The sequence below is a fragment of the Oncorhynchus keta genome, chromosome 21, assembly GCF_023373465.1.
Source record: "Oncorhynchus keta strain PuntledgeMale-10-30-2019 chromosome 21, Oket_V2, whole genome shotgun sequence".
NCBI classification, from domain to species: Eukaryota; Metazoa; Chordata; class Actinopteri; order Salmoniformes; family Salmonidae; genus Oncorhynchus; species Oncorhynchus keta.
Window position 1 is genome coordinate 20,733,177 of NC_068441.1, and position 26,293 is coordinate 20,759,469.

General features: G+C 42.5%; 2 protein-coding genes and 1 long non-coding RNA gene across 5 annotated transcripts in view; 1 reads left to right on the forward strand and 2 right to left on the reverse strand.

The window, feature by feature from the left end:
- Positions 1-61: 61 nt before the first annotated feature.
- On the reverse strand, positions 62-4,400 carry psma5 (proteasome 20S subunit alpha 5). The gene is made up of 10 exons (XM_035796896.2): positions 4,276-4,400; positions 3,937-3,981; positions 3,439-3,505; positions 2,618-2,744; positions 2,229-2,296; positions 1,879-1,986; positions 1,621-1,679; positions 1,316-1,418; positions 922-1,008; positions 62-604 (listed from the first exon to the last, which is right to left on the reverse strand). Exons 2-10 carry the CDS (start codon positions 3,963-3,965, stop codon positions 527-529), a joined length of 726 nt encoding a protein of 241 aa, XP_035652789.1. The 5' UTR covers positions 3,966-3,981; positions 4,276-4,400; the 3' UTR covers positions 62-526.
- Positions 4,401-13,361: 8,961 nt separating this feature from the next.
- LOC118377477 (matrix remodeling-associated protein 8-like) overlaps positions 13,362-26,293 on the forward strand; it is a 39,837-nt gene continuing 26,905 nt past the window's right edge. For both annotated transcript variants that reach the window (XM_052473459.1, XM_052473460.1), the window contains exon 1: positions 13,362-13,683. In XM_052473459.1, coding sequence (XP_052329419.1) covers positions 13,641-13,683 — 43 coding nt within the window. In that variant the 5' untranslated portion in view covers positions 13,362-13,640. The remainder of the gene's footprint in view (positions 13,684-26,293) is intronic.
- LOC127910305 (uncharacterized) lies at positions 18,802-24,772 on the reverse strand. Of its 2 annotated transcripts, XR_008074225.1 has the most exons (4): positions 24,408-24,772; positions 21,342-21,397; positions 19,318-19,833; positions 18,802-18,910 (listed from the first exon to the last, which is right to left on the reverse strand). It is a non-coding gene; the product is annotated as an uncharacterized LOC127910305 (long non-coding RNA). The 2 variants fall into 2 exon arrangements; XR_008074224.1 differs by lacking the exon at positions 24,408-24,772 and having other exon boundaries at positions 19,318-19,829; positions 21,342-21,773.

Sequence of the window (26,293 nt, forward strand, 5' to 3'; positions counted from 1 at the left end):
ATTTTGGTAATGAAACCGTCAGAATTACACACACCATGGAGGAAATGACACAGACCATAACTTTTAGAATACAACAGTTTTATTTAGGCATTGATCCATAACAAAAAGTACCCCCCCTTTTTTAATGTCACAGCTCTAAGCACTGATCTGACCGATGCCTGTACAGAACTGTAGAAATTATTTTAGTCATGTAGCAAACGCTCAGAGCAATTTATGAGAGCAATTAGGGTTTTAAAAAAGTGCCTTGCTCAAGGGCACATCAACTGATGTTTCACCTAGTCTGCTCAGGGATTCGAACCAGCGACCTTCCAGTTACTGGCCCAACGTTCTTAACCACTAGGCTCCCTGCCCCCCCCATTTCCAGAGCCAAAATAAGAAAAAAATATAACACATTACAAAGAGTTGCCTCCCACACAAGGAACCAATGAAACTAGCGAGTGCTGATGGGAAGTGTGTGGTGATCCTCAGAGCCCAGGTGGATTCCCTCTCCTCAGTGCTGACAAGGCCCACAGAGCACCACTCTGCTCTAGATGTCCTTGATAACATCCTCCAGCTCCTCTTTGGAATACATGTGGAAGGTCTTGCCTGGCTCTATTGTAGCCAGCTGAAGGGGTGAGAGGGGAGAGAAGGTTAGCACACAAACAAACATGTGATGAGTGATATGTTTTGGTTGATTGCTGCCTATCACCCTAACGATATCTGGTACACCAGTAAAACAGGAAAATTAGTCCCGCTAGGACTAAGGCTCAGCAGACCTGAATTTATGGTAAACAATACAATATGACAATAGCTCCACCCAGACGTCTGGTAGGCTTAGTGGGGCTTACACCATATTGCTTAGATACAACAACTTCCACATGTGCAATAGATGTCTCGACTAGAAGTAGGGTCAGTGGTTGAGACTGAAGAATTAGAACTCACCTCAATGTTGGTGGCATTCAGCTTCTCCTCCATCACCTGCTTTAGGATGGTGAGGGATGACTTGATGGCCTCTTTTAACGTCATGGACTGGAGAGGCCACCCAGAGAGAAAACAGAGGTCTTGGTTAATAAATAAAATAAGGCTGTCACCCCTGTGATAGGATGGAGAATGAAACCAACTGACAATCTGGTGGAGTTGTGGTGGGTGATGGAGGAAGGAAAAGGTTGGTGGGTGATGGAAGTATAGAAGGAGAAGTTTGGCGGGTGATGGAGAAAGTAATGAAGGAGAAGGTTGGCGGGTGATGGAGGAAGTAATGAAGGAGAAGGTTGGCGGATGATAATAATGATAGTAACAGAGGAAAGGGAGATTATGCCCGAGAGAGGGATGGTGATACCTTGTGGTAGACCTCCTGCAGAGAGCTCTGGGCTCCCTCAGAGGCAGAGCCGATGGCCCGGGCATCACACTGGACAAAGGTGCCTGATGGGTCCATGTGGTACCTACACACACAAAGTTGAAAAATCAGGGGGTGTAGAATTTCAAGAGACATTTCACCATCTGTTGAAGACTGAAGGTTTGGTTCTCATGAAAACTCAGCACAAGTCCTGGATTAGAAGTGAGGTATGAGACATTTTGCCCAAACCAATTCTATCACACTAAAACAAAGTGTTAAATGTATGTTGAATAAATAGATTAACGTACAGCTGGGGCCCTTTCTCATCCAGTCCACCAAAGAGAAGCGCTACACCAAAGGGCCGGCTCTGAGGAGAGAGAACCACAGGGAATGAGTACAGTGTGACGCCTCACAGCTGTGGGAGAAAGAAGTGACAACTAGCTGGAAAAGTGCTTTCAACCTCTACCAGTTTCTATGAATTAATACATCACTGAATTAATGAAAAAGTGAGCAATACGCAAGTGAGTTGATCTTCGAGGTTGTCTCATCGTTGTGTGATCACTAACCATGGCTCCAGGGTCTGCATCCTCCTCTCCAAACTGCAGGGCCAGGTTAGACACGGCCTGGGTCACACTCTCCACTGTCATTGTCTCGTTGTAGGTGAACCAGTGGTTCTGGAAGGGGACAAACAAAGCAGGGTTAAAAAGGAAAGAAACTAAAAATCTTTACATATCAAGTAGTTGAGGATCTGAAATGCTTTACTTTGTTGTACAAAATGGCTTCACAAGTAGTTCACAATGTAGTGTGCATCTCATAAGTGCAAACATCAGCCATGTGTCCATTTTTACCTCGATAGTATAGTAATGTTCAGTTTGAAAATGCACGTGTACTTGAATTCAGCCAACTCAACACTTACCTGTGTCTCCACTCTTGCTTTGTCGATAAGAGTCTTGGCATCAGCTATCAAGCCACTCATAGCACAACCTGAGGAGAAGAGACGGACGCTCAAAAACACATTTTCAAACCTTGAATACTAATCTCTGAAACACGGCCTATAGAAGGCCTCTTTTACACAGTGGTGCTTATCTTAAAATCATTCCTGATACAAAAATATGTTGAGCCCATATAAATTATTCTGACTGCTTCATCCAGTTACCTTTCATTTTCCCAGAATGATTGAGAACACTTGTTTTCTCCATAGACCAGTCATGTGTTACACAAACAACCCGAGCTCCGATAAGTGTTCACCTCTGTGTGTTGTTTGACAGTGTCTGCCCCTGCCTAGTCCCTTCTCTGGCTGCTTACCGATGTGGGTGTCGATCTCCACAATCTTCTCGATGCTGCTTGGCTCCATTAGAGGAGATGTTATCCTCTTCTCCACGGCCAGACACACCCCCTCAGATGTCTGGATGCCAATGGCTGTGGAGCCCAGCTGAGAGACAACAGGTGTTCAGACTCTTGTTGATAGAAACGTCATATACAAAGATGACCAGCTGTTCCCAGTCCCGCCCTCTGAGCTTTATACTTCAGTACTGTATAGTTATGTAGCCTAGACTGTTGTCTTACATTCCGTAATGTGACAGAGTTGTCAGTTTTTATATTTCTCTACTACATATTCTGTGCTAATATACCTTGACTTCCCATTCACTAGTATTTAAGATGGCTGCACTTGTTTACGCACAACATTTGTGTACTTAAGTGTGTCTACTTTATTTTACAGCACCAATTAAGGCATAATTGGGGAGGCAGATAGCCTATTGGTTGGAGCGTTGGGCCAGTAACAGAAAGGTTGCTAGATTGAATCCCTGAGCAGACACAGTAAAAATCTGTCCTACTGCCCCATAACAAGGCAGTTTAACCCACTGTTTCCCAGTAGGCCATCATTGTAAATAAGACATTTGTTCTTAACTGACTTGCTTAGTTAAATAAAGGTAAAATATTATTATTTTTTTGCCAAAATGCCATTTTTTGTTTAGCACCTTGCTCTGTCACCCGTAGTATTATCTTGAGCATGAATTCAATTAAGTATATTATTTTGAATAAGTATGTCTTTCGAGGAAGCTCCTATTGAAGGTGAAGTGTAATGGTGTTTTCTTGTGATATTGAATTTGATGTTTCTAAAATACCTTAATCGCCTCAATAGCATATTCCACTTGGAACAGTCGTCCCTCTGGAGAAAAGGTGTTTACTCCTCTGAAAAAAGATGATAGATTTAGTGCCCTGAAGTTCCAATAGCTATTCCGTCAGTACTGTAAAGGTTAGAAGCGCTTTCTAGATGAACGGAGGTAACGTAAACTTCTTTCTCAGCACAAAATATACCAGTCTGGAACACGACCATTTTGCAGTTAGCTACTGTAGCTAACTAACTTTAGCTAAGTGAAAGTGAAAGAAACTAACGTTAGCTAGCTAGCGTTATCCTGCAAACTATCACGGCAATTTCAGTGACATATTATAATAAAACATTAAGGAATGATTAATACACAGATGTTCACCAGACATAACAAGTGCACAAACCACCTAGCTAGCAGTAGCTAGCTAACTAACTAGATGGAAGTTAGCTACGTTAATTGTTAGCGGCTAGTTAGCCCGATGTCGTGACAATGCAGTTCCGAGTCTTAACTTACCTGTCGTACTCCGATCTCGTCAAAAACATCTTGAAGGTGTTAGATCTGAAAACAAAAACACTTTGTTGAAGAGACCCGATTGGAAACATGCAATTAAAACACGAAATGTAGCGTTAGCTCGTGTGTGGGAACCTGCAGATGGGTAGGAAAGATCTGTGTAGAGCAGTAGCTACATTAACACCACCGGCATTGGTTCAGAAAGTTAGAGCTAGCAAACTACATTTATATGGTAACGTTACACTCTACGATACGTTCACACAACATTATGTATGGATCATACAACTATAATGGAAAATTATGTTGGATTCGCAGTCAAGAAAGATAATACTATTTGCCTACCACCCGCTCTGGATCGTAGAATGAGTTCGCTTGTTTCTACAGGAAGCGTGTGCGTGCTCAAACACACAGAGAGGGAAATGCTTCCTCTTCGTCTTTGATGAGGTTTAAGGGTGGTTGGCATAAAATATATTTCATTACTGCCCCCAACTGGACTATAATATAAATCCATCATACCCTGTGACACAATATGGGAAAAGGAAAAAAATAATAACTCATTCTAACACTCATACACTCATTAAAAACCCACTACCACATTCCACTACATTGACCCTATCTACTCCTGAACCAAATACTTCTCTGCAGCTATCTATTTTCTGTGATATACATTCAATTTCTGCGGTACAGTTTATAACCATTGCTATGAACGCTAAGAAGCCAACCTTACTGAAGCATACAGTATTCAGACACCTTGACTTTTTCCACATTTTGTTACGCTACAGCTTTATTCTAATATTGATTAGATACATGTTTTCCTCATCTATCTACACACAGTACCCCATAATGATGAAGCGAAAACAGATTTTTTAAAATTGTTTGCAAATTTATATAAAAAAATATTTAAAAAACTTATTTACTTAACTATTCAGACCCTTTGCTGTAAGACTCGAAATTGAGGTAATGTCAAATCAAATGTCACATGCGCAGAATACAACAGGTAGACCTTACAGTGAAATGCTTACTTACAATGCTTAACCAACATTGCAGTTTTAAGAATAAAAATAAACTATGAATCAAAAAATAAAAATATAACAAATAATTAAGGAGCAACAATAACATAACAGTAGTGAGGCAATATACAGGGGGTTCCGGTACAGAGTCAATGTGGAGGCAATATACAGGGGGTTCCGGTACAGAGTCAATGTGGAGGCAATATACAGGGGGTTCCGGTACAGAGTCAATGTGGAGGCAATATACAGGGGGTTCCGGTACAGAGTCAATGTGCGGAAGCACCAGTTAGTCGAGGTAATTGAGGTAATATGTACATGTAGGTAGAGGTAAAGTGACTATGCATGGATAATAAACAGAGAGTAGCAACACTGGGAAAAAAAGAAGGGGGGTGGAGACAATGCAAATAGTCTGGGCAGCCATTTGATTAACTGTTGAAGAGTATTATGGCTTGGGGGTAGAAGCTGTTAAGAAGTCTTTTTGACCTAGACTTGGTGCTCCGGTACTGCTAGCCGTGTGGTAGCAGAGAGAACAGTCTATTACTTGGCAATTTTTTGAGCCTTCCTCTGACACCGCCTGGTATAGAGGTGTTATGCAGGTGAGTGAGGACCCAAAAGCGGTTTAACAGAAACAGAGTCTTTTAATCTCCAAACACAGGAAAAACATAAATCCTTTTCAGAAGTCTCGGTTGAGAAAATAGACAACCCGCAGAGAGGGCGACAAACAAATCATTAAGTCCTCTGATCTTTACAGGAGAGTCCCCTTCTAGCAGCAGAGGAGAATAGCAGGGCTAGCGGCAACAGACTGCAGGTCCCTCCGGGTAGGCGCGGACCGTAGAGGACAGAGGCACCTGATCACACGCAGCATCTAATGAAGAAGCAGATACGACAGGACTGGACAAGGACGAAACAAACAAGAATCCGACAAAGACAGAAACAGAGAGAGAAATAGAGACCTAATCAGAGGGAAAAGAGGGAACAGGTGGGAGAGAGTAAACGAGGTAGTTAGAGGAGACGAGGGACAGCTGGGGGAAGGAAAGGGAGAGAAGGTAACCTAACACGACCAGCAGGGGGAAACGAAGAGAAGAGAAAGAACAGGAACAAGACATAACATGACAATACATGACAAGAGGTCCTGGATGGCAGGAAGCTTGGCCCCAATGATGTACTGGGCCGTACACACTGCCCTCTGTAGTGCCTTGTGGTCGGAGGCCGTGCAGTTGCCATACCTGGAGGTGATGCAATCAGTCAGGATGCTCTCAATGATGCAGCTAAATAACTTTTTGAGTCTGTGAGGACCCATGCCAGATCTTTTCAGTCTCCCAGGGGGGAATAGGCACTGTTGTGCCCTCTTTACGACTGTCTTGGTGCATTTGGACCATGATAGTTTGTTGATGATGTGGACACCAAGGAACTTGATCTCTCAACTCTCAAAAAGCTCTCAAGTTTCATCCTGTTTCCATTGATCATCCTTGAGATGTTTCTACAACTTTATTGGAGTCCACCTGTTGTAAATTCAATTGATTGGACATGATTTGAAAAGGCACACACCTTTTTATATAAGGTCCCACAGTTGACAGTGAATGTCAGAGCAAAAACCAAGCCATGAGGTTGAATGAATTGACCGTAGAGCTCTGAGACAGGATTGTGTCGCGGCACAGATCTGGGGAAGGGAAACAAAACATTTCTGCAGCATTGAAGGGCCCCAACAACACAGTGGCTCCATCATTCTTGAATGGAAGAAGTTTAGAACCACCAAGACTCTTCCTAGAGATGGCCGGCCGGCCAAACTGAGCAATCGGGGGAGAACGTCCTCGGTCAGGGAGGTGACTTAGAAACTTAGCACTTAGAAAACTAGGACTTGTTGTTTTTTTAATTCCCTCTCAAACACCAGTATTGCCATACACATTATTTTCACAATTTACTTAACCTATTTGTTTGTCTTTTGTGCCTTTAATTAAGAACAAGGTTGTAACTTTGTCATTGGTGAAAACACACAGAAAACAGTACAGGTGAGGAAAGTACCCCAAACACACTGGACCCTTTATTCTGCCCACTCAAAGTACTTACAGTGTTATAGTAGGTAATGAATGCAGTTTACCCTCAGTGTCTCTACCAGTTCTAAGTGAATGAACAATTGATTGCATGATACTCATTGCCCTATTAATTGTATTGCTGTCAAGTCTAATGCTGCTAATGCATTTCTTATGAAAGGTTTTAGGATAAAATGTTACCAAAAATATGCCCCTTGAGAAGCTATTGATTCATGTTTAGTAATACACTCCAGCAGTAGATGTTTTTCAGTGGTAGTGATTTTTAACGAGCAATAGAATCTCTTTTTGGATCTATGTAGCAGATACAGCAATGTGTCTTCATGCCTGAAAATAACTGGTGATAACAAGCCATTGTAACTTGTGATTAATCCGAAAAGGAGTCTCACTTTAGCTTGTTGCTACTAGAGCACCCCTGTTACAGAAGGTGGAGAGATAAAACAAGAGAGAGAAATAAAGAGAGGAAATAACAATCATATGGGGCGGGGACACAAAATAAACATTCTATCTATGTGGCAAAATGTAAAGAATTGCAGGAAATTTGCTATAAAACAGCGCATGAAATGAGTTATTAATTTGTAAAAGGAAATTTACTCTAAAACATACATTTTTTGTCTCAGCTAAAATGTTTTGCTCGCAAGGTGGGGATCCCCCTCACTGACACTCTTTTCCCACTCATACCCCCTTTCCCCACTCACACTATCACCCCACTCACACTATCACCCCACTCACACTCTTCCCCCACTCCCCCACTCACCCCCCTTCCCCCACTTACACCCCCTTTCCCCACTCACACCCCCTACCCCCACTCACATCCCCTTCCCATTCCCCAACCCACTTACACTCTTCCCTCACTCACATTCGTACTCCACTCACACTTTCACCCCACTCACACTCTCACCCCACTCACACTCGTACCCCACTCACACTCGTACCCCACTCACACTTTCACCCCACTCACACTCTCACCCCACTCACACTCGTACCCCACTCACACTCGTACCCCACTCACACTCTTACCCCACTCACACTCTCACTCTTACCAACTCACACTCGTACCCCACTCACACTCGTACCCCACTCACACTCGTACCCCACTCACACTCACACCCCACTCACACTCTTACCCCACTCACACTCTCACTCTTACCAACTCACACTCGTACCCCACTCACACTCGTACCCCACTCACACCGCCTTCCCCCACTCACACTCTCACCCAACTCACACTCTCACCCAACTCACACCACCTTCCCCCACTCACACTCTTACCCCACTCACACTCTCACCTCACTCACACTCTCATCCCACTCACAACGCCTTCCCCCACTCACACTCTGACCCCACTCACACTCACACTCTCACCCAACTCACACTCTCACCCCACTCAACTTCCCCAACTCACACTCTCACCCCACTCACACTCTCACCCCACTCACCGCCTTCCCCCACTCACACTCTTACCCCACTCACACTCTCACCTCACTCACACTCTCATCCCACTCACAACGCCTTCCCCCACTCACACTCTGACCCCACTCACACTCACACTCTCACCCCACTCACACTCTCACCCCACTCACACCGCCTTCCCCCACTCACACTCTCACCCCTCTCATAGTCTCACCCCACTCACACTGACTCATTACCCCCCTCTGAGCAGTTTCACACCCACTTACGCACCTTATACCCCTTATCTCACATATACCTACTCATACCCCCTTACCCCACTCATACACCTCAAACCTCACACAACCCAACCCAGCTCACCCACCCCAACCTTCACCCACCCCAACCAAGCTCACACCCCCCAACCCACACCCTAATCTCATTCCAAGACAATCCCGGCGAAATGAGCAAATAGTCTGATGGACCAACACATTAAACTTGGCCTTCGTTAGCCACTATAGAAAGATCGGGAGAAACCCCAGACGCATAGGCATTCACTTAATTGGCTTAATCTACCAACCAATTATCTCCCACAACACCTTCCCCCTAATCCTCCACACCTCGCAATTGTGTGATTCACTCAAATTAAATTATTACAAATATTTTACTAAGTTGGGTCACTCCCGTAGAATGATATGGTCACTCCCACCAAGGCCAACTTTGAGTCAATGTCTCAGGCTTATATACACTGTGCGCAATAGCCTGGGGACGAGGGTACACACCAACCCCAACCCAGGTCGCACACCACAACCCTCACACACCCAATCCCAGCTCACACACCCCATCCCAGCTCACACACCCCATCCCAGTTCACACACCCCATCCCAGCTCACACACCCCATCCCAGCTCACACACCTCATCCCAGCTCACACACCCCATCCAAGCTCACACACCCCGTCCAAGCTCACACACCCCAACCCAGCTCACACACCCCAAACCACCTCACACACCCCAACCCTCACACACCACAACCCTCGCACACCCCAATCCAGCTCACACACCCCAACCCTCACACACCCTATCTCAGCTCACACATCCCAACTCTCACACACCCCATCCCAGCTCACACACCCCAACCCAGCTCACATACCCCAAACCACCTCACACACCCCACCCTCACACACCACAACCCTTACACACTCCAATCCAGCTCACACACCCCAAACCTCACACACCCTAACTCAGCTGCACATCAGCATGGCAGGGTGTCTGCCACTGGGTGGAGTCATTGAGCTCACTCTGACATGGGGCTCAACTAGGGGAAGAAAAACAAAAGTTTAATGTCGGCGTAGATCAACGAAACATAGTTTTGATATCATTGAACCTAGACTGTGCTTTAGAAATTAGACTTCATTAGATAGATTAGCAGGAATGTATATAGATTATTAGCATTGTACTGTCAATACATACAACTGAGTGTACAAAACATTAGGAACACCTACTCTTTCCATGACATAGGCTGACTAGGTGAATCCAGGTGAAAGCTATGATCCCTTATTGATGTCCCTTATGTGTAGATGAGGGGGAGGAGACAGGTTAAAGATGAAGGGGAGGAGACAGGTTAAAGAAAGATGTTTAAACCTTGAGACAATTGAGAAATGGATTGTGTATGTGTACCATTCAGAGGGTGAATGGGCAAGACAAAAGATTTAAGTGCCTTTGAGCGGGGTATGTTGGCGCACCAGTTTGAGTGTGTCAAGAACTGCAATGTTGCTGGGTTTTTAACGCTCAAGAGTTTCCCTTGTGTATCAAGAATGGTCCACCACCCAAAGGACATCCAGTCAATTTAACACAACTGTGGGAAGCATTGGAGTCAACATGGGCCAGCATCCCTGTGGAACGCTTTCGACACCCTGTAGAGTCCATGCCCGGACGAATTGAGGATGTTCTGAGGGGAAAAGAGGGTGCAACTCAATATTAGGAAAGTGTTCTTAGTGTTTTGTACACTCCGTGTAGATTAATTTTAATATTATGTTTGTTTTCAGATGCATCCAAGAGGTAATACAAGTATAATCAGTGTTTTAAATAGTTGCAGCTATAGAACTGTTCATCTTTGTTGTTGTTGATAGATACACCCTCTCTGAATTACTGACCTCTGCCTGCCTTTGACCTGTCGTTTACCTGCCCCTGTACTAGAAATACACATTTCTTCCTTCAACACTGTCTGCATCTGGGTCATACCTGAAACCTGATAGTTTGTATATTGACATGTTATGCAGATCACATTTACCACCACCTCTTCAATGAACATCCCATAGGCCTCTACTTTATGGACAAGTTATGTGTATGAAAACCATTATCAAAACAGTTTTGTTCAATCACATTTCCCACAAAAACCAAGGTATGAATACTGACATATGCATGTTTTGTTAATTATCAGTAGTATTTTTTGTTTTCACGGACTTCACCCTCCCTACACCTCTGATGATATAACAGGAAACCTGTTCCAAGACATGCTTTTCAAAGGTTCTTCAGAGAACTTATAGGGGTTCCCCCACAGTTTCAATTTGAAGAACTCCTAAAGAATATTCCAGGAACCTTTTCTTTTTACAGTGTAGCTGACCCACAGACAGTGCAGAACTGTACTTTACCCTATAGGCTTTGACTAAGGTGGAATATTTTTCAGGTATTTTACAAGTGTTCCTTCTTGAGATAAATCACTCTCAACATTTAAATATGTTTGGTTGTCCTCATCTTTATCATTGTAATGACATGCTTGAATAATATAGGACTAGAATAAGATGCAGAGTGCTTTTAGCATCTCTTCATGCATATTGAATGGTTATGGGTTTAAATACACAACTATTATAGTCTATCGCAACCGCGCAGTGTTCTCTTTCTTCTTTCAAACTCACCGCAAGTTGTTTATGCTGCTGCATTTAACATTCAGCAAACAAGAGCAAGCTTGCATCCCTCTTCGAATAGTCTATTAGTATAAGAAAATGCAACAACAACAAAAACGTCCAACAAGCTTTTCTAGTCTAGAATGTCCTGGGACTCCACAAGAGCTAAAACAAAGGGAAAGAGAGAGGCCAGCTGAGAGCACACTGTACACTCTAAAAAGAAAAGGTTCCTGGAGTATCCTTTAGGGGTTCTTCAACTTGAAACTGTGGGGGAACTCCTATAAATTATTCAAAGAACTCCTTTTAATGGATCCTCGAAGAACCCTTTGAAGAACCTTTTGGGGTTAATTTTTTAACTACCCCACTCCCCTACTATTATTATTATTAATAATAATAACATGCATAACAACAAGAACAATATCACAATATTTGAGTTGTCAGTGTTTATTATGATTTTAGTGGCAAAGCAGAATAAAAACATCTAAATATGAGGTAAACTCCCAGCAGAGCCCAAGTCCAATGGATATATCCTCAGGCGTGTTGATGTTAATTTGTTGATGTTCTCTGTATCCATAGCCAGAATGATTTTTCAGTGCATGGTGATCAGACAGATTTCCTGTTATGTTCATCAGAGCTGTCGGGAGGGTGAAGTCTGTGAATCCCAAAAATGTAACAAAACATGTACACGACAGTATTCATACATTGGTTTTTGCGGTAAATGTGAATGAAAACTGTTTTGATAATGGTTTTCATACACATAGCTTGTCCATAATGTAAAGGCCTATAAGATTTTCAATGAAGAGGCAAGGGAGGAGGATGGTACATGTGATCTGCATAACATACCAATACCAACTGACATACCTGTATGCCTCCTCACACCCAATACAGCTAGCCTTCAACATATTTGTATAGTATACATATTTATACATATTACCTCTTTGTTGATTGATATCCATTTAATTGTGTCCATTTTCTGTTTTAGAAAGTTTTGCGCAAATATAAGAAGATAGCTGGTATCATCATAAAACAACTTCAATTTAGATCCTACAAGGGACAAACCTTGCCTTAAATTGAGGAGATCGTTACAGTTTTTCAGTTAAGTGCCTGCACCTCCTGTCCTTTCAAATTCAAATCCAAATGTTTCAGTTGGGCAATTAGGTTCCTGCACAAACCCCTACTAACTAAGGAGGTTTCTCGCTGAAACCCACTTCCTATGGGGTTCTTGGAATAACCTTTTAGGGGCAATTTCAGTGCCAAGAACCCTAAGGTTCTTTGAAGAACTTTGAGGATCCTAGAAGAACCCTTGTTGAACCCCTGATTAGTACAGGTGTGTATTGTGCAAGACAACAGTCATAATATGGAAATAAAAATCATAGCACAAGTGCATGAAAGCCAAACACACTACAGCCAATAGGCCTCAGACATGATTTTGTGTATCCACTCCTGTTCAGTTTGAGTTCAGTGAACTAATTGGTATAAACTACTTTAAAAATAATAATACTGTAAAGTACTACTTAAGTAGTTTTTGGGGTATCTGTACTTTACTTTATTGCACTACATTCCTAAAGAAAGTAATGTACTTTTTACTCCATACATTTTCCCTGACAGCCAAAGGTACTCTTTACATTTTGAATGCTTAGCAGGACAGGAAAATGGTCTAATTCACACAATTATCAAGATGACATCCCTGGTCATCCCTATTGCCTCTGATCTGGCAGACTCAACAAACACAAATGTTTGTAAATGATGTCTGAATGTTGGAGCGTGCCACCGGTTTGCTAAATATAAGCAATTTGAAATTATCATACTTTTACTTTAGTAGTATTTTACTGGGTGACTTTCACTTTGACCATTTTCTATGAAGATACTGTATCTTTACTTTTACTCAAGTATGAGAATTGGGTACTTTTTCCACCACTGCTAATATGGTGAGAGTTGAGTAGAAAGGATGAGAGGAATAAAGAGGATGAATATGAGGGTGCAGCCTGGAGGTGGATGAGGCCCAGTGGAGTTGGGTTTCAGAGCAGGGAGGGGGGGGGGCGGGCCTGCAACGGGAGGAGTCAGAGTTTGTTCAGCAGGCAAACCAAGGAGGGTTAGTTCGGGTCTGTTCGTTTCACTAACTGAGGTTGTTTGGTTCAGTCACTGAATGCAGTGAAAAGTTTACACAGCTCATCAGACAGTCACTGAATGCAGTGAAAAGTTTACACAGCTCATCAGACAGTCACTGTTTTCATGGGCCGAGGAACAACTGAGCTGACGAATGAGCGGACATTGTTGTTTTTTTCCTCAGGTGTGACTGGCAATAGGTGAAGGCAACAAAAGTGCCTGCTCCTTTGTAAAGAAACAGAGATTTGAGATGAAGATACCGGACGTGATTCAAGCCCTCCTCTTGGTCCAAAGTAAGTAGCCAAGCCAACTTGAAATACTACACTGTTATTTTATTAGCTTTTCGACTACTATAATTTTGTCAAGCCTATACACATTGTGTTCATTTTGGGTCATGATGTATTTGATCTCGCCTTAACCTAACCCACACCACAGTGAGTCTGAGCAGTTATGCGCTGTTTTAGCACTAGATTTGTGAATGCGTGTCTGAGCGTGAGAGCGTGCATATACATGCATGCATGGGTATGGGGGTATGGGTCCTGTTGCCAAACCAGCAAGGAAAGTTCAACATTTCAAAGGCTGAAATGGATGGCACATTTTCTCATGCCCACATAATGTCAGATGAGAGGTAGTCCTACCCTGTTGTTGTTTGGACAGAAATTATTATCTAATGAAAAAACAGCTGCGAGAACTCTGCTTCCAGACAGAACTATGAACTGTCTGTCTGTCTGTCTGTCTGTCTGTCTGTCTGCCTGCCTGTCTGTCTGTCTGTCTGTCTGTCTGTCTGTCTGTCTGTCTGTCTGTCTGTCTTTGCTTATTTTTTTGGCTCCTATCAATTCTCTTAACAGAGGACTGTAAAGCAGTTGACTATTATGGGATGTGTGTTTGGATACTGGTTGATGACCGGTAGAGTCTTCACTTACTGATTCACTGGAATGGAAGGCACAGCTGTTCAGACTAGAGCATGCATCAGTCTCTCTCTCTCTCTCTCTCTCTCTCTCTCTCTCTCTCTCTCTCTCTCTCTCTCTCTCTCTCTCTCTCTCTCTCTCTCTCTCTCTCTCTCTGTGTCTCTCTGTCTCTCTCTCAATTCAATTCAATTCAAGGGGCTTTATTGGCATGGGAAACATGTGTTAACATTGCCAAAGCAAGTGAGGTAGACAACATACAAAGTGAATATATAAAGTGAAAAACAACAAAAATTAACAGTAAACATTACACATACAGAAGTTTAAAAACAGTAAAGACATTACAAATGTCATATTATATATATATATATACAATGTACAAATAGTTCAAGGACACAAGATAAAATGAATAAGCATAAATATGGGTTGTATTTACAATGGTGTTTGTTCTTCACTGGTTGCCCTTTTCTCGTGGCAACAGGTCACAAATCTTGCTGCTGTGATGGCACACTGTGGAATTTCACCCAAAAGATATGGGAGTTTTTCAAAATTGGATTTGTTTTCGAATTCTTTGTGGATCTGTGTAATCTGGGGGAAATATGTCTCTCTAATATGGTCATACATTGGGCAGGAGGTTAGGAAGTGCAGCTCAGTTTCCACCTCATTTTGTGGGCAGTGAGCACATAGCCTGTCTTCTCTTGAGAGCCATGTCTGCCTACGGCGGCCTTTCTCAATAGCAAGGCTATGCTCACTGAGTCTGTACATAGTCAAAGCTTTCCTTAATTTTGGGTCAGTCACAGTGGTCAGGTATTCTGCCACTGTGTACTCTCTGTATAGGGCCAAATAGCATTCTAGTTTGCTCTGTTTTTTTGTTAATTCTTTCCAATGTGTTAAGTAATTATCTTTTTGTTTTCTCATGATTTGGTTGGGTCTAATTGTGCTGTTGTCCTGGGGCTCTGTAGGGTGTGTTTGTGTTTGTGAACAGAGCCCCAGGACCAGCTTGCTTAGGGGACTCTTCTCCAGGTTCATCTCTCTGTAGGTGATGGCTTTGTTATGGAAGGTTTGTGAATCGCTTCCTTTTAGGTGGTTGTAGAATTTAACGTCTCTTTTCTGGATTTTGATAATTAGTGGGTATCGGCCTAATTCTGCTCTGCATGCATTATTTGGTGTTTTACGTTGTACACGGAGGATATTTTTGCAGAATTCTGCGTGCAGAGTCTCAATTTGGTGTTTGTCCCATTTTGTGAAGTCTTGGTTGGTGAGCGGACCCCAGACCTCACAACCATAAAGGGCAATGGGCTCTATGACTGATTCAAGTATTTTTAGCCAAATCCTAATTGGTATGTTGAAATGTATGTTTCTTTTGATGGCATAGAATGCCCTTCTTGCCTTGTCTCTCAGATCGCTCACAGCTTTGTGGAAGTTACCTGTGGCGCTGATGTTTAGGCCAAGGTATGTATAGTTTTTGTGTGCTCTAGGGCAACAGTGTCTAGATGGAATTTGTATTTGTGGTCCTGATGACTGGACCTTTTTTGGAACACCATTATTTTGGTCTTACTGAGATTTACTGTCAGGGCCCAGGTCTGACAGAATCTGTGCATAAGATCTAGGTGCTGCTGTAGGCCCTCCTTGGTTGGTGACAGAAGCACCAGATCATCAGCAAACAGCAGACATTTGACTTCGGATTCTAGCAGGGGAGGCCGGGTGCTGCAGACTTTTCTAGTGCCCGCGCCAATTCGTTGATATATATGTTGAAGAGGGTGGGGCTTAAGCTGCATCCCTGTCTAACCCCACGACCCTGTGTGAAGAAATGTGTGTGTTTTTTGCCAATTTTAACCGCACACTTGTTGTTTGTGTACATGGATTTTATAATGTCGTATGTTTTACCCCCAACACCACTTTCCATCAGTTTGTATAGCAGACCCTCATGCCAGATTGAGTCGAAGGCTTTTTGACAAAGCATGAGAAGACTTTGCCTTTGTTTTGGTTTGTTTGGTTGTCAATTAGGGTGTGCAGGGTGAATACATGGTCTGTTGTACGGTAATTTGGTAAAAAGCCAATTTGACATTTGCTCAGTACATTGTTTTCATTGAGGAAATGTACGAGTCTGCTGTTAATAATAATGCAGAGGATTTTCCCAAGGTTACTGTTGACACATATTCCACGGTAGTTATTGGGGTCAAATTTGTCTCCACTTTTGTGGATTGGGGTGATCAGTCCTTGGTTCCAAATATTGGGGAAGATGCCAGAGCTAAGTATGATGTTAAAGAGTTTTAGTATAGCCAATTGGAATTTGTTGTCTGTATATTTGATCATTTCATTGAGGATACCATCGACACCACAGGCCTTTTTGGGTTGAAGGGTTTTTATTTTGTCCTGTAACTCATTCAATGTAATTGGAGAATCCAGTGGGTTCTGGTAGTCTTTAATAGTTGATTCTAAGATCTGTATTTGATTATGTATATGTTTTTGCTCTTTGTTCTTTGTTATAGAACCAAAAGATTGGAGAAGTGGTTTACCCATACATCTCCATTTTGGATCGATAATTCTTCGTGTTGTTGTTTGTTTAGTGTTTTCCAATTTTCCCAGAAGTGGTTAGAGTCTATGGATTCTTCAATTGCATTGAGCTGATTTCTGACATGCTGTTCCTTCTTTTTCCGTAGTGTATTTCTGTATTGTTTTAGTGATTCACCATAGTGAAGGCGTAGACTCAGGTTTTCCGGGTCTCTATGTTTTTGGTTGGACAGGTTTCTCAATTTCTTTCTTAGATTTTTGCATTCTTCATCAAACCATTTGTCATTATTGTTAATTTTCTTCGGTTTTCTATTTGAGATTTTTAGATTTGATAGGGAAGCTGAGAGGTCAAATATACTGTTAAGATTTTCTACTGCCAGGTTTACACCTTCACTATTACAGTGGAACGTTTTACCCAGGAAATTGTCTAAAAGGGATTGAATTTGTTGTTGCCTAATTGTTTTTTGGTAGGTTTCCAAACTGCATTCCTTCCATCTATAGCATTTCTTAATGTTACTCAGTTCCTTTGGCTTTGATGCCTCATGATTGAGTATTGCTCTGTTTAAGTAGACTGTGATTTTCTCTCTCTCTCTCTCTCTCTCTCTCTCTCTCTCTCTCTCTCTCTCTCTGTCTCTCTCTCTCTCTCTCTCTCTCTCTCTCTCTCTCTCTCTCTCTCTCTCTCTCTCTCTCTCTCTCTCTGTGTCTGTGTCTGTGTCTGTGCATGCCTCTATACAGACATGAGTCTGTGTCTGTGCATGCCTCTATGCAGGTATATGTTTGAGTACATTGTGTGTTTGACTATGTATCTAATATACATTGTGTGTGATTCTGTCATTGGGTGTTTCTGTGGTCTGGAGTAACAAAGAGGAAATAACAGTGTGTTTTATAGGGTCTGTTTTTCCAGTGTGGTAAAGTTGTGGTGTAAGTTGCATGCTCTAGTCTGGTGGGGCTGATTCCTCTTACTAAACACCCACTCTGAGCTCCTGGACAACACAGCAACATAGGCTTACCCTCCACCACTCTCTCACACACCTCATCCTCATACTCACCCCCATCACCTCACCTCTCTTCCATCAGAGCAAAAAGCTGCCACCTTACGTCCTCCTTTTATCACCCCTCACTCTCTCTTTTCTCTCTGGTTCAACCTGCTTTCCCAACACTTTCCTACCCTCTCCCTCTCTGCCCATTTATTTATTTCTCCCTCTCTGCCCATTTATCTATTTCTCCCTCTCTCTCTATGCCCATTTATTTATTTCCCTCTCCCTCTCTGCCCATTTATTTATTTCCCTCTCCCTCTCTACCCATTTATTAATTTCCCTCTCTGCCCATTTATTTATTTCTCCCTCTCCCTCTGCCCATTTATCTATTTCTCCCTCTCTCTCTGCCAATTTATCTATTTCTCCCTCTCTCTCTGCCCATTTATCTATTTCTCCCTCTCTGCCCATTTATCTATTTCTCCCTCTCTCTCTGCCAATTTATCTATTTCTCCCTCTCTCTGCCAATTTATCTATTTCTCCCTCTCCCTCTCTGCCCATTTATTTATTTCCCTCTCTGCCCATTTATTTATTTCTCCCTCTCTGCCCATTTATTTATTTCTCCCTCTCTGCCCATTTATCTATTTCTCCCTCTCTCTCTGCCCATTTATCTATTTCTCCCTCTCTCTCTGCCAATTTATCTATTTCTCCCTCTCCCTCTCTGCCCATTTATTTATTTCCCTCTCTGCCCATTTATTTATTTCTCCCTCTCTGCCCATTTATCTATTTCTCCCTCTCTCTCTGCACATTTATCTATTTCTCCCTCTCCCTCTCTGCACATTTATCTATTTCTCCCTCTCTGCCCATTTATTTATTTCTCCCTCTCTGCCCATTTATCTATTTCTCCCTCCCTCTCTGCCCATTTATCTATTTCTCCCTCTCTGCCCATTTATCTATTTCCCTCTCTCTCTCTGCCCATTTATCTATTTCTCCCTCTCTGCCCATTTATCTATTTCTCCCTGCCCATTTATTTATTTCTCCCTCTCTGCCCATTTATCTATTTCTCCCTCCCTCTCTGCCCATTTATCTATTTCCCTCTCCCTCTCTGCCCATTTATCTATTTCTACCTCTCTGCCCATTTATCTATTTCTCACTCTCTGCCCATTTATCTATTTCTACCTCTCTGCCCATTTATCTATTTCTCCCTCTCTGCCCATTTATCTATTTCTCCCTCTCTGCCCATTTATCTATTTCTCCCTCTCTGCCCATTTATCTATTTCTACCTCTCTGCCCATTTATCTATTTCTCCCTGCCCATTTATTTATTTCTCCCTCTCTCTCTCTGCCCATTTATCTATTTCTCCCTCTCTCTCTGCCCATTTATCTATTTCTCCCTCTCCCTCTCTGCCCATTTATTTATTTCCCTCTCTGCCCATTTATTTATTTCTCCCTCTCTGCCCATTTATCTATTTCTCCCTCCTCTCTGCCCATTTATCTATTTCCCTCTCCCTCTCTGCACATTTATCTATTTCTACCTCTCTGCCCATTTATCTATTTCTCACTCTCTGCCCATTTATCTATTTCTACCTCTCTGCCCATTTATCTATTTCTCCCTCTCTGCCCATTTATCTATTTCTCCCTCTCTGCCCATTTATCTATTTCTACCTCTCTGCCCATTTATCTATTTCCCTCTCCCTCTCTGCCCATTTATCTATTTCTCCCTCTCTGCCCATTTATCTATTTCCCTCTCTCTGCCCATTTATCTATTTCTCCCTCTCTGCCCATTTATCTATTTCCCTCTCCCTCTCTGCCCATTTATCTATTTCTACCTCTCTGCCCATTTATCTATTTCTCCCTCTCTGCCCATTTATCTATTTCTCCCTCTCTGCACATTTATCTATTTCTCCCTCTCCCTCTCTGCACATTTATCTATTTCTCCCTCTCTGCCCATTTATTTATTTCTCCCTCTCTGCCCATTTATCTATTTCTCCCTCCCTCTCTGCCCATTTATCTATTTCTCCCTCTCTGCCCATTTATCTATTTCTCCCTCCCTCTCTGCCCATTTATCTATTTCTCCCTCTCTGCCCATTTATCTATTTCCCTCTCTCTCTCTGCCCATTTATCTATTTCTCCCTCTCTCTCTGCCCATTTATCTATTTCTCCCTCTCTCTCTATGCCCATTTATTTATTTCCCTCTCCCTCTCTGCCCATTTATTTATTTCCCTCTCCCTCTCTACCCATTTATTAATTTCCCTCTCTGCCCATTTATTTATTTCTCCCTCTCCCTCTGCCCATTTATCTATTTCTCCCTCTCTCTCTGCCAATTTATCTATTTCTCCCTCTCTCTCTGCCCATTTATCTATTTCTCCCTCTCTGCCCATTTATCTATTTCTCCCTCTCTCTCTGCCAATTTATCTATTTCTCCTCTCTCTGCCAATTTATCTATTTCTTCTCCCTCTGCCCATTTATTTATTTCCCCTCTGCCCATTTATTTATTTTCCCTCTCTGCCCATTTATTTATTTCTCCCTCTCTGCCCATTTATCTATTTCTCCCTCTCTCTCTGCCCATTTATCTATTTCTCCCTCTCTCTCTGCCAATTTATCTATTTCTCCCTCTCCCTCTCTGCCCATTTATTTATTTCCCTCTCTGCCCATTTATTTATTTCTCCCTCTCTGCCCATTTATCTATTTCTCCCTCTCTCTCTGCACATTTATCTATTTCTCCCTCTCCCTCTCTGCACATTTATCTATTTCTCCCTCTCTGCCCATTTATTTATTTCTCCCTCTCTGCCCATTTATCTATTTCTCCCTCCCTCTCTGCCCATTTATCTATTTCTCCCTCTCTGCCCATTTATCTATTTCCCTCTCTCTCTGCCCATTTATCTATTTCTCCCTCTCTCTCTGCCCATTTATCTATTTCTCCCTCTCTGCCCATTTATCTATTTCTCCCTGCCCATTTATTTATTTCTCCCTCTCTGCCCATTTATCTATTTCTCCCTCCCTCTCTGCCCATTTATCTATTTCCCTCTCCCTCTCTGCCCATTTATCTATTTCTACCTCTCTGCCCATTTATCTATTTCTCACTCTCTGCCCATTTATCTATTTCTACCTCTCTGCCCATTTATCTATTTCTCCCTCTCTGCCCATTTATCTATTTCTCCCTCTCTGCCCATTTATCTATTTCTACCTCTCTGCCCATTTATCTATTTCTCCCTGCCCATTTATTTATTTCTCCCTCTCTCTCTCTGCCCATTTATCTATTTCTCCCTCTCTCTCTGCCCATTTATCTATTTCTCCCTCTCTGCCCATTTATCTATTTCTCCCTGCCCATTTATTTATTTCTCCCTCTCTGCCCATTTATCTATTTCTCCCTCCCTCTCTGCCCATTTATCTATTTCCCTCTCCCTCTCTGCCCATTTATCTATTTCTACCTCTCTGCCCATTTATCTATTTCTCACTCTCTGCCCATTTATCTATTTCTACCTCTCTGCCCATTTATCTATTTCTCCTCTCTGCCCATTTATCTATTTCTCCTCTCTGCCCATTTATCTATTTCTACCTCTCTGCCCATTTATCTATTTCCCTCTCCCTCTCTGCCCATTTATCTATTTCTCCCTCTCTGCCCATTTATCTATTTCCCTCTCTCTGCCCATTTATCTATTTCTCCCTCTCTGCCCATTTATCTATTTCCCTCTCCCTCTCTGCCCATTTATCTATTTCTACCTCTCTGCCCATTTATCTATTTCTCCCTCTCTGCCCATTTATCTATTTCTCCCTCTCTGCACATTTATCTATTTCTCCCTCTCCCTCTCTGCACATTTATCTATTTCTCCCTCTCTGCCCATTTATTTATTTCTCCCTCTCTGGCCATTTATCTATTTCTCCCTCCCTCTCTGCCCATTTATCTATTTCTCCCTCTCCCTCTCTGCCCATTTATCTATTTCTCCCTCCCTCTCTGCCCATTTATCTATTTCTCCCTCTCTGCCCATTTATCTATTTCCCTCTCTCTCTGCCCATTTATCTATTTCTCCCTCTCTCTCTGCCCATTTATCTATTTCTCCATCTCTCTCTGCCCATTTATCTATTTCTCCCTCTCTCTCTGCACATTTATCTATTTCTCCCTCTCTGCCCATTTATCTATTTCTCCCTCCCTCTCTGCCCATTTATCTATTTCCCTCTCCCTCTCTGCCCATGTATCTATTTCTACCTCTCTGCCCATTTATCTATTTCTCCCTCTCTGCCCATTTATCTATTTCTCCCTCTCTCTCTGCCTATGTATCTATTTCTCCCTCTCTCGCTGCCCATTTATTTATTTCTCCCTCTCTGCCCATTTATCTATTTCTCACTCTCTCTGCCCATTTATCTATTTCTCCCTCTCTCTGCACATGTATCTATTTCTCCCTCTCTCTCTGCCCATTCATTTATTTCTCCCTCTCTCTGCCCATTTATCTATTTCTCCCTCTCTCTGCACATGTATCTATTTCTCTCTCTCTCTCTGCCCATTTATCTATTTCTCCCTCTCTGCACATTTATATATTTCTCCCTCTCTCTGCACATGTATCTATTTCTCCCTCTCTGCCCATTTATCTATTTCTCCCTCTCTGCCCATTTATCTATTTCTCCCTCTCTCTGCACATGTATCTATTTCTCTCTCTCTCTCTGCCCATTTATCTATTTCTCCCTCTCTCTGCCCATTTATATATTTCTCCCTCTCTCTGCCCATTTATCTATTTCTCCCTCTCTGCCCATTTATCTATTTCTCCCTCTCTCTGCACATGTATCTATTTATCTCTCTCTCTCTGCCCATTTATCTATTTCTCCCTCTCTGCCCATGTATCTATTTCTCCCTCTCTCTGCACATGTATCTATTTCTCCCTCTCTCTGCACATGCATCTATTTCTCCCTCTCTCTCTGCCCAGTTATCTATTTCCCCCTCTCTCTCTGCCCATTTATCTATTTCTCCCTCTCTCTCTCTGCCCATTTATCTATTTCTCCTCTCTCTGCCCATTTATCTATTTCTCCCCCTCTCTCTGCCCATTTATCTATGTCTCCCTCTCTCTCTGCCCATGTATTTATTTCTCCCTCTCTCTCTGCCCATTTATCTATTTCTCCCTCTCTCTCTGCCCATTTATCCCTTTATCCCTCTCTCTCTGCCCATTTATCTATTTCTCCCTCTCTCTCTGCCCATTTATTTATTTCTCCCTCTCTCTCTGCCCATTTATCTATTTCTCCCTCTCTCTCTGCCCATGTATCTATTTATCCCTCCCTCTCTCTCTGCCCATTTATCTATTTCTCACTCTCTCTGCCCATTTATCTATTTCTCCCTCTCTCTCTGCCCATTTATCTATTTCTCCCTCCCTCTGCCCATTTATATATTTCTCCCTCTCTCTGCACATTTATCTATTTCTCCCTCTCTCTGCACATTTATATATTTCTCCCTCTCTCTCTGCCCATTCATTTATTTCTCCCTCTCTCTCTGCCCATTTATATATTTCTCCCTCTCTCTGCACATGTATCTATTTCTCCCTCTCTCTGCACATGCATCTATTTCTCCCTCTCTCTCTGCCCATTTATCTATTTCTCCCTCTCTCTCTCTGCACATTTATCTTTTTCTCTCTCTCTCTCTGCCCATTTATCTATTTCTCCCTCTCTCTCTGCCCATTTATCTATTTCTCCCCCTCTCTCTGCCCATTTATATATTTATCCCTCTCTCTGCCCATTTATCTATTTCTCCCTCTCTCTCTGTCCATTTATCTATTTCTCCCTCTCTGCACATTTATCTATTTCTCCCTCTCTCTCTGCCCATTTATTTATTTCTCCCTCTCTCTCTGCCCATTTATCTATTTCTCCCTCTCTCTCTCTCTGCCCATTTATTTATTTCTCCCTCTCTCTATGCCCATTTATCTATTTCTCCCTCTCTCTCTCTGCCCATTTATCCCTTTACCCCCTCTCTCTGCCCATTTATCTATTTCTCCCTCTCTCTCTGCCCATTTATTTATTTCTCCCTCTCTCTCTGCCCATTTATCTATTTCTCCCTCTCTCTCTGCCCATGTATCTATTTCTCCCTCCCTCTCTCTCTGCCCATTTATCTATTTCTCCCTCCCTCTCTCTCTGCCCATTTATTTATTTCTCCCTCTCTCTGCCCATTTATCTATTTCTCCCTCTCTCTCTGCCCATTTATCTATTTCTCCCTCCCTCTCTCTCTGCCCATTTATCTATTTCTCCCTCTCTGCCCATTTATCTATTTCTACCTCTCTGCCCATTTATCTATTTCTCCCTGCCCATTTATTTATTTATCCCTCTCTCTCTCTGCCCATTTATCTATTTCTCCCTCTCTCTCTGCCCATTTATCTATTTCTCCCTCTCTGCCCATTTATCTATTTCTCCCTGCCCATTTATTTATTTCTCCCTCTCTGCCCATTTATCTATTTCTCCCTCCCTCTCTGCCCATTTATCTATTTCCCTCTCCCTCTCTGCCCATTTATCTATTTCTACCTCTCTGCCCATTTATCTATTTCTCACTCTCTGCCCATTTATCTATTTCTACCTCTCTGCCCATTTATCTATTTCTCCCTCTCTGCCCATTTATCTATTTCTCCCTCTCTGCCCATTTATCTATTTCTACCTCTCTGCCCATTTATCTATTTCCCTCTCCCTCTCTGCCCATTTATCTATTTCTCCCTCTCTGCCCATTTATCTATTTCCCTCTCTCTGCCCATTTATCTATTTCTCCCTCTCTGCCCATTTATCTATTTCCCTCTCCCTCTCTGCCCATTTATCTATTTCTACCTCTCTGCCCATTTATCTATTTCTCCCTCTCTGCCCATTTATCTATTTCTCCCTCTCTGCACATTTATCTATTTCTCCCTCTCCCTCTCTGCACATTTATCTATTTCTCCCTCTCTGCCCATTTATTTATTTCTCCCTCTCTGCCCATTTATCTATTTCTCCCTCCCTCTCTGCCCATTTATCTATTTCCCTCTCCCTCTCTGCCCATGTATCTATTTCTACCTCTCTGCCCATTTATCTATTTCTCCCTCTCTGCCCATTTATCTATTTCTCCCTCTCTCTCTGCCTATGTATCTATTTCTCCCTCTCTCGCTGCCCATTTATTTATTTCTCCCTCTCTGCCCATTTATCTATTTCTCACTCTCTCTGCCCATTTATCTATTTCTCCCTCTCTCTGCACATGTATCTATTTCTCCCTCTCTCTCTGCCCATTCATTTATTTCTCCCTCTCTCTGCCCATTTATCTATTTCTCCCTCTCTCTGCACATGTATCTATTTCTCTCTCTCTCTCTGCCCATTTATCTATTTCTCCCTCTCTCTGCACATGTATCTATTTCTCCCTCTCTCTGCACATGCATCTATTTCTCCCTCTCTCTCTGCCCAGTTATCTATTTCCCCCTCTCTCTCTGCCCATTTATCTATTTCTCCCTCTCTCTCTCTGCCCATTTATCTATTTCTCCTCTCTCTGCCCATTTATCTATTTCTCCCCCTCTCTCTGCCCATTTATCTATGTCTCCCTCTCTCTCTGCCCATGTATTTATTTCTCCCTCTCTCTCTGCCCATTTATCTATTTCTCCCTCTCTCTCTGCCCATTTATCCCTTTATCCCTCTCTCTCTGCCCATTTATCTATTTCTCCCTCTCTCTCTGCCCATTTATTTATTTCTCCCTCTCTCTCTGCCCATTTATCTATTTCTCCCTCTCTCTCTGCCCATGTATCTATTTATCCCTCCCTCTCTCTCTGCCCATTTATCTATTTCTCACTCTCTCTGCCCATTTATCTATTTCTCCCTCTCTGTGCCCATTTATCTATTTCTCCCTCCTCTGCCCATTTTTATTTCTCCTCTCTCTGCACATTTATCTATTTCTCCTCTCTCTGCACATTTATATATTTCTCCCCTCTCTCTGCCATTCATTTATTTCTCCCTCTCTCTCTGCCCATTTATATATTTCTCCCTCTCTGCACATGTATCTATTTCTCCCTCTCTGCACATGCATCTATTTCTCCCTCTCTCTCTGCCCATTTGTCTATTTCTCCTCTCTCTGCCCATGTATTTATTTCTCCCTCTCTCTGCCCATTTATCTATTTCTCCCTCTCTCTCTGCCCATTTATATCTCTCCATTTATTTATTTCTCCCTCTCTCTGCCCATTTATCTATTTCTCCTCTCCCATTTATCTATTTCTCCCCTCTCTCTCTGCCCATTTATTTATTTCTCCCTCTCTGCCCATTTATCTATTTCTCCCTCTCTCTCTGCCCATTTCTCCCCTCTCTCTGCCCATTTATTTATTTCTCCCCTCTCTGCCCATTTATCTGCTCTCTCTGCCCATTTATATATTTCTCTCCTCACATTTATCTATTTCTCCTCTCTCTGCCCATTTATTTATTTCTCCCTCTCTCTGCCCATTCATTTATTTCTCCCTCTCTCTCTGCCCATTTATATATTTCTCCCTCTCTCTGCACATGTATCTATTTCTCCCTCTCTCTGCACATGCATCTATTTCT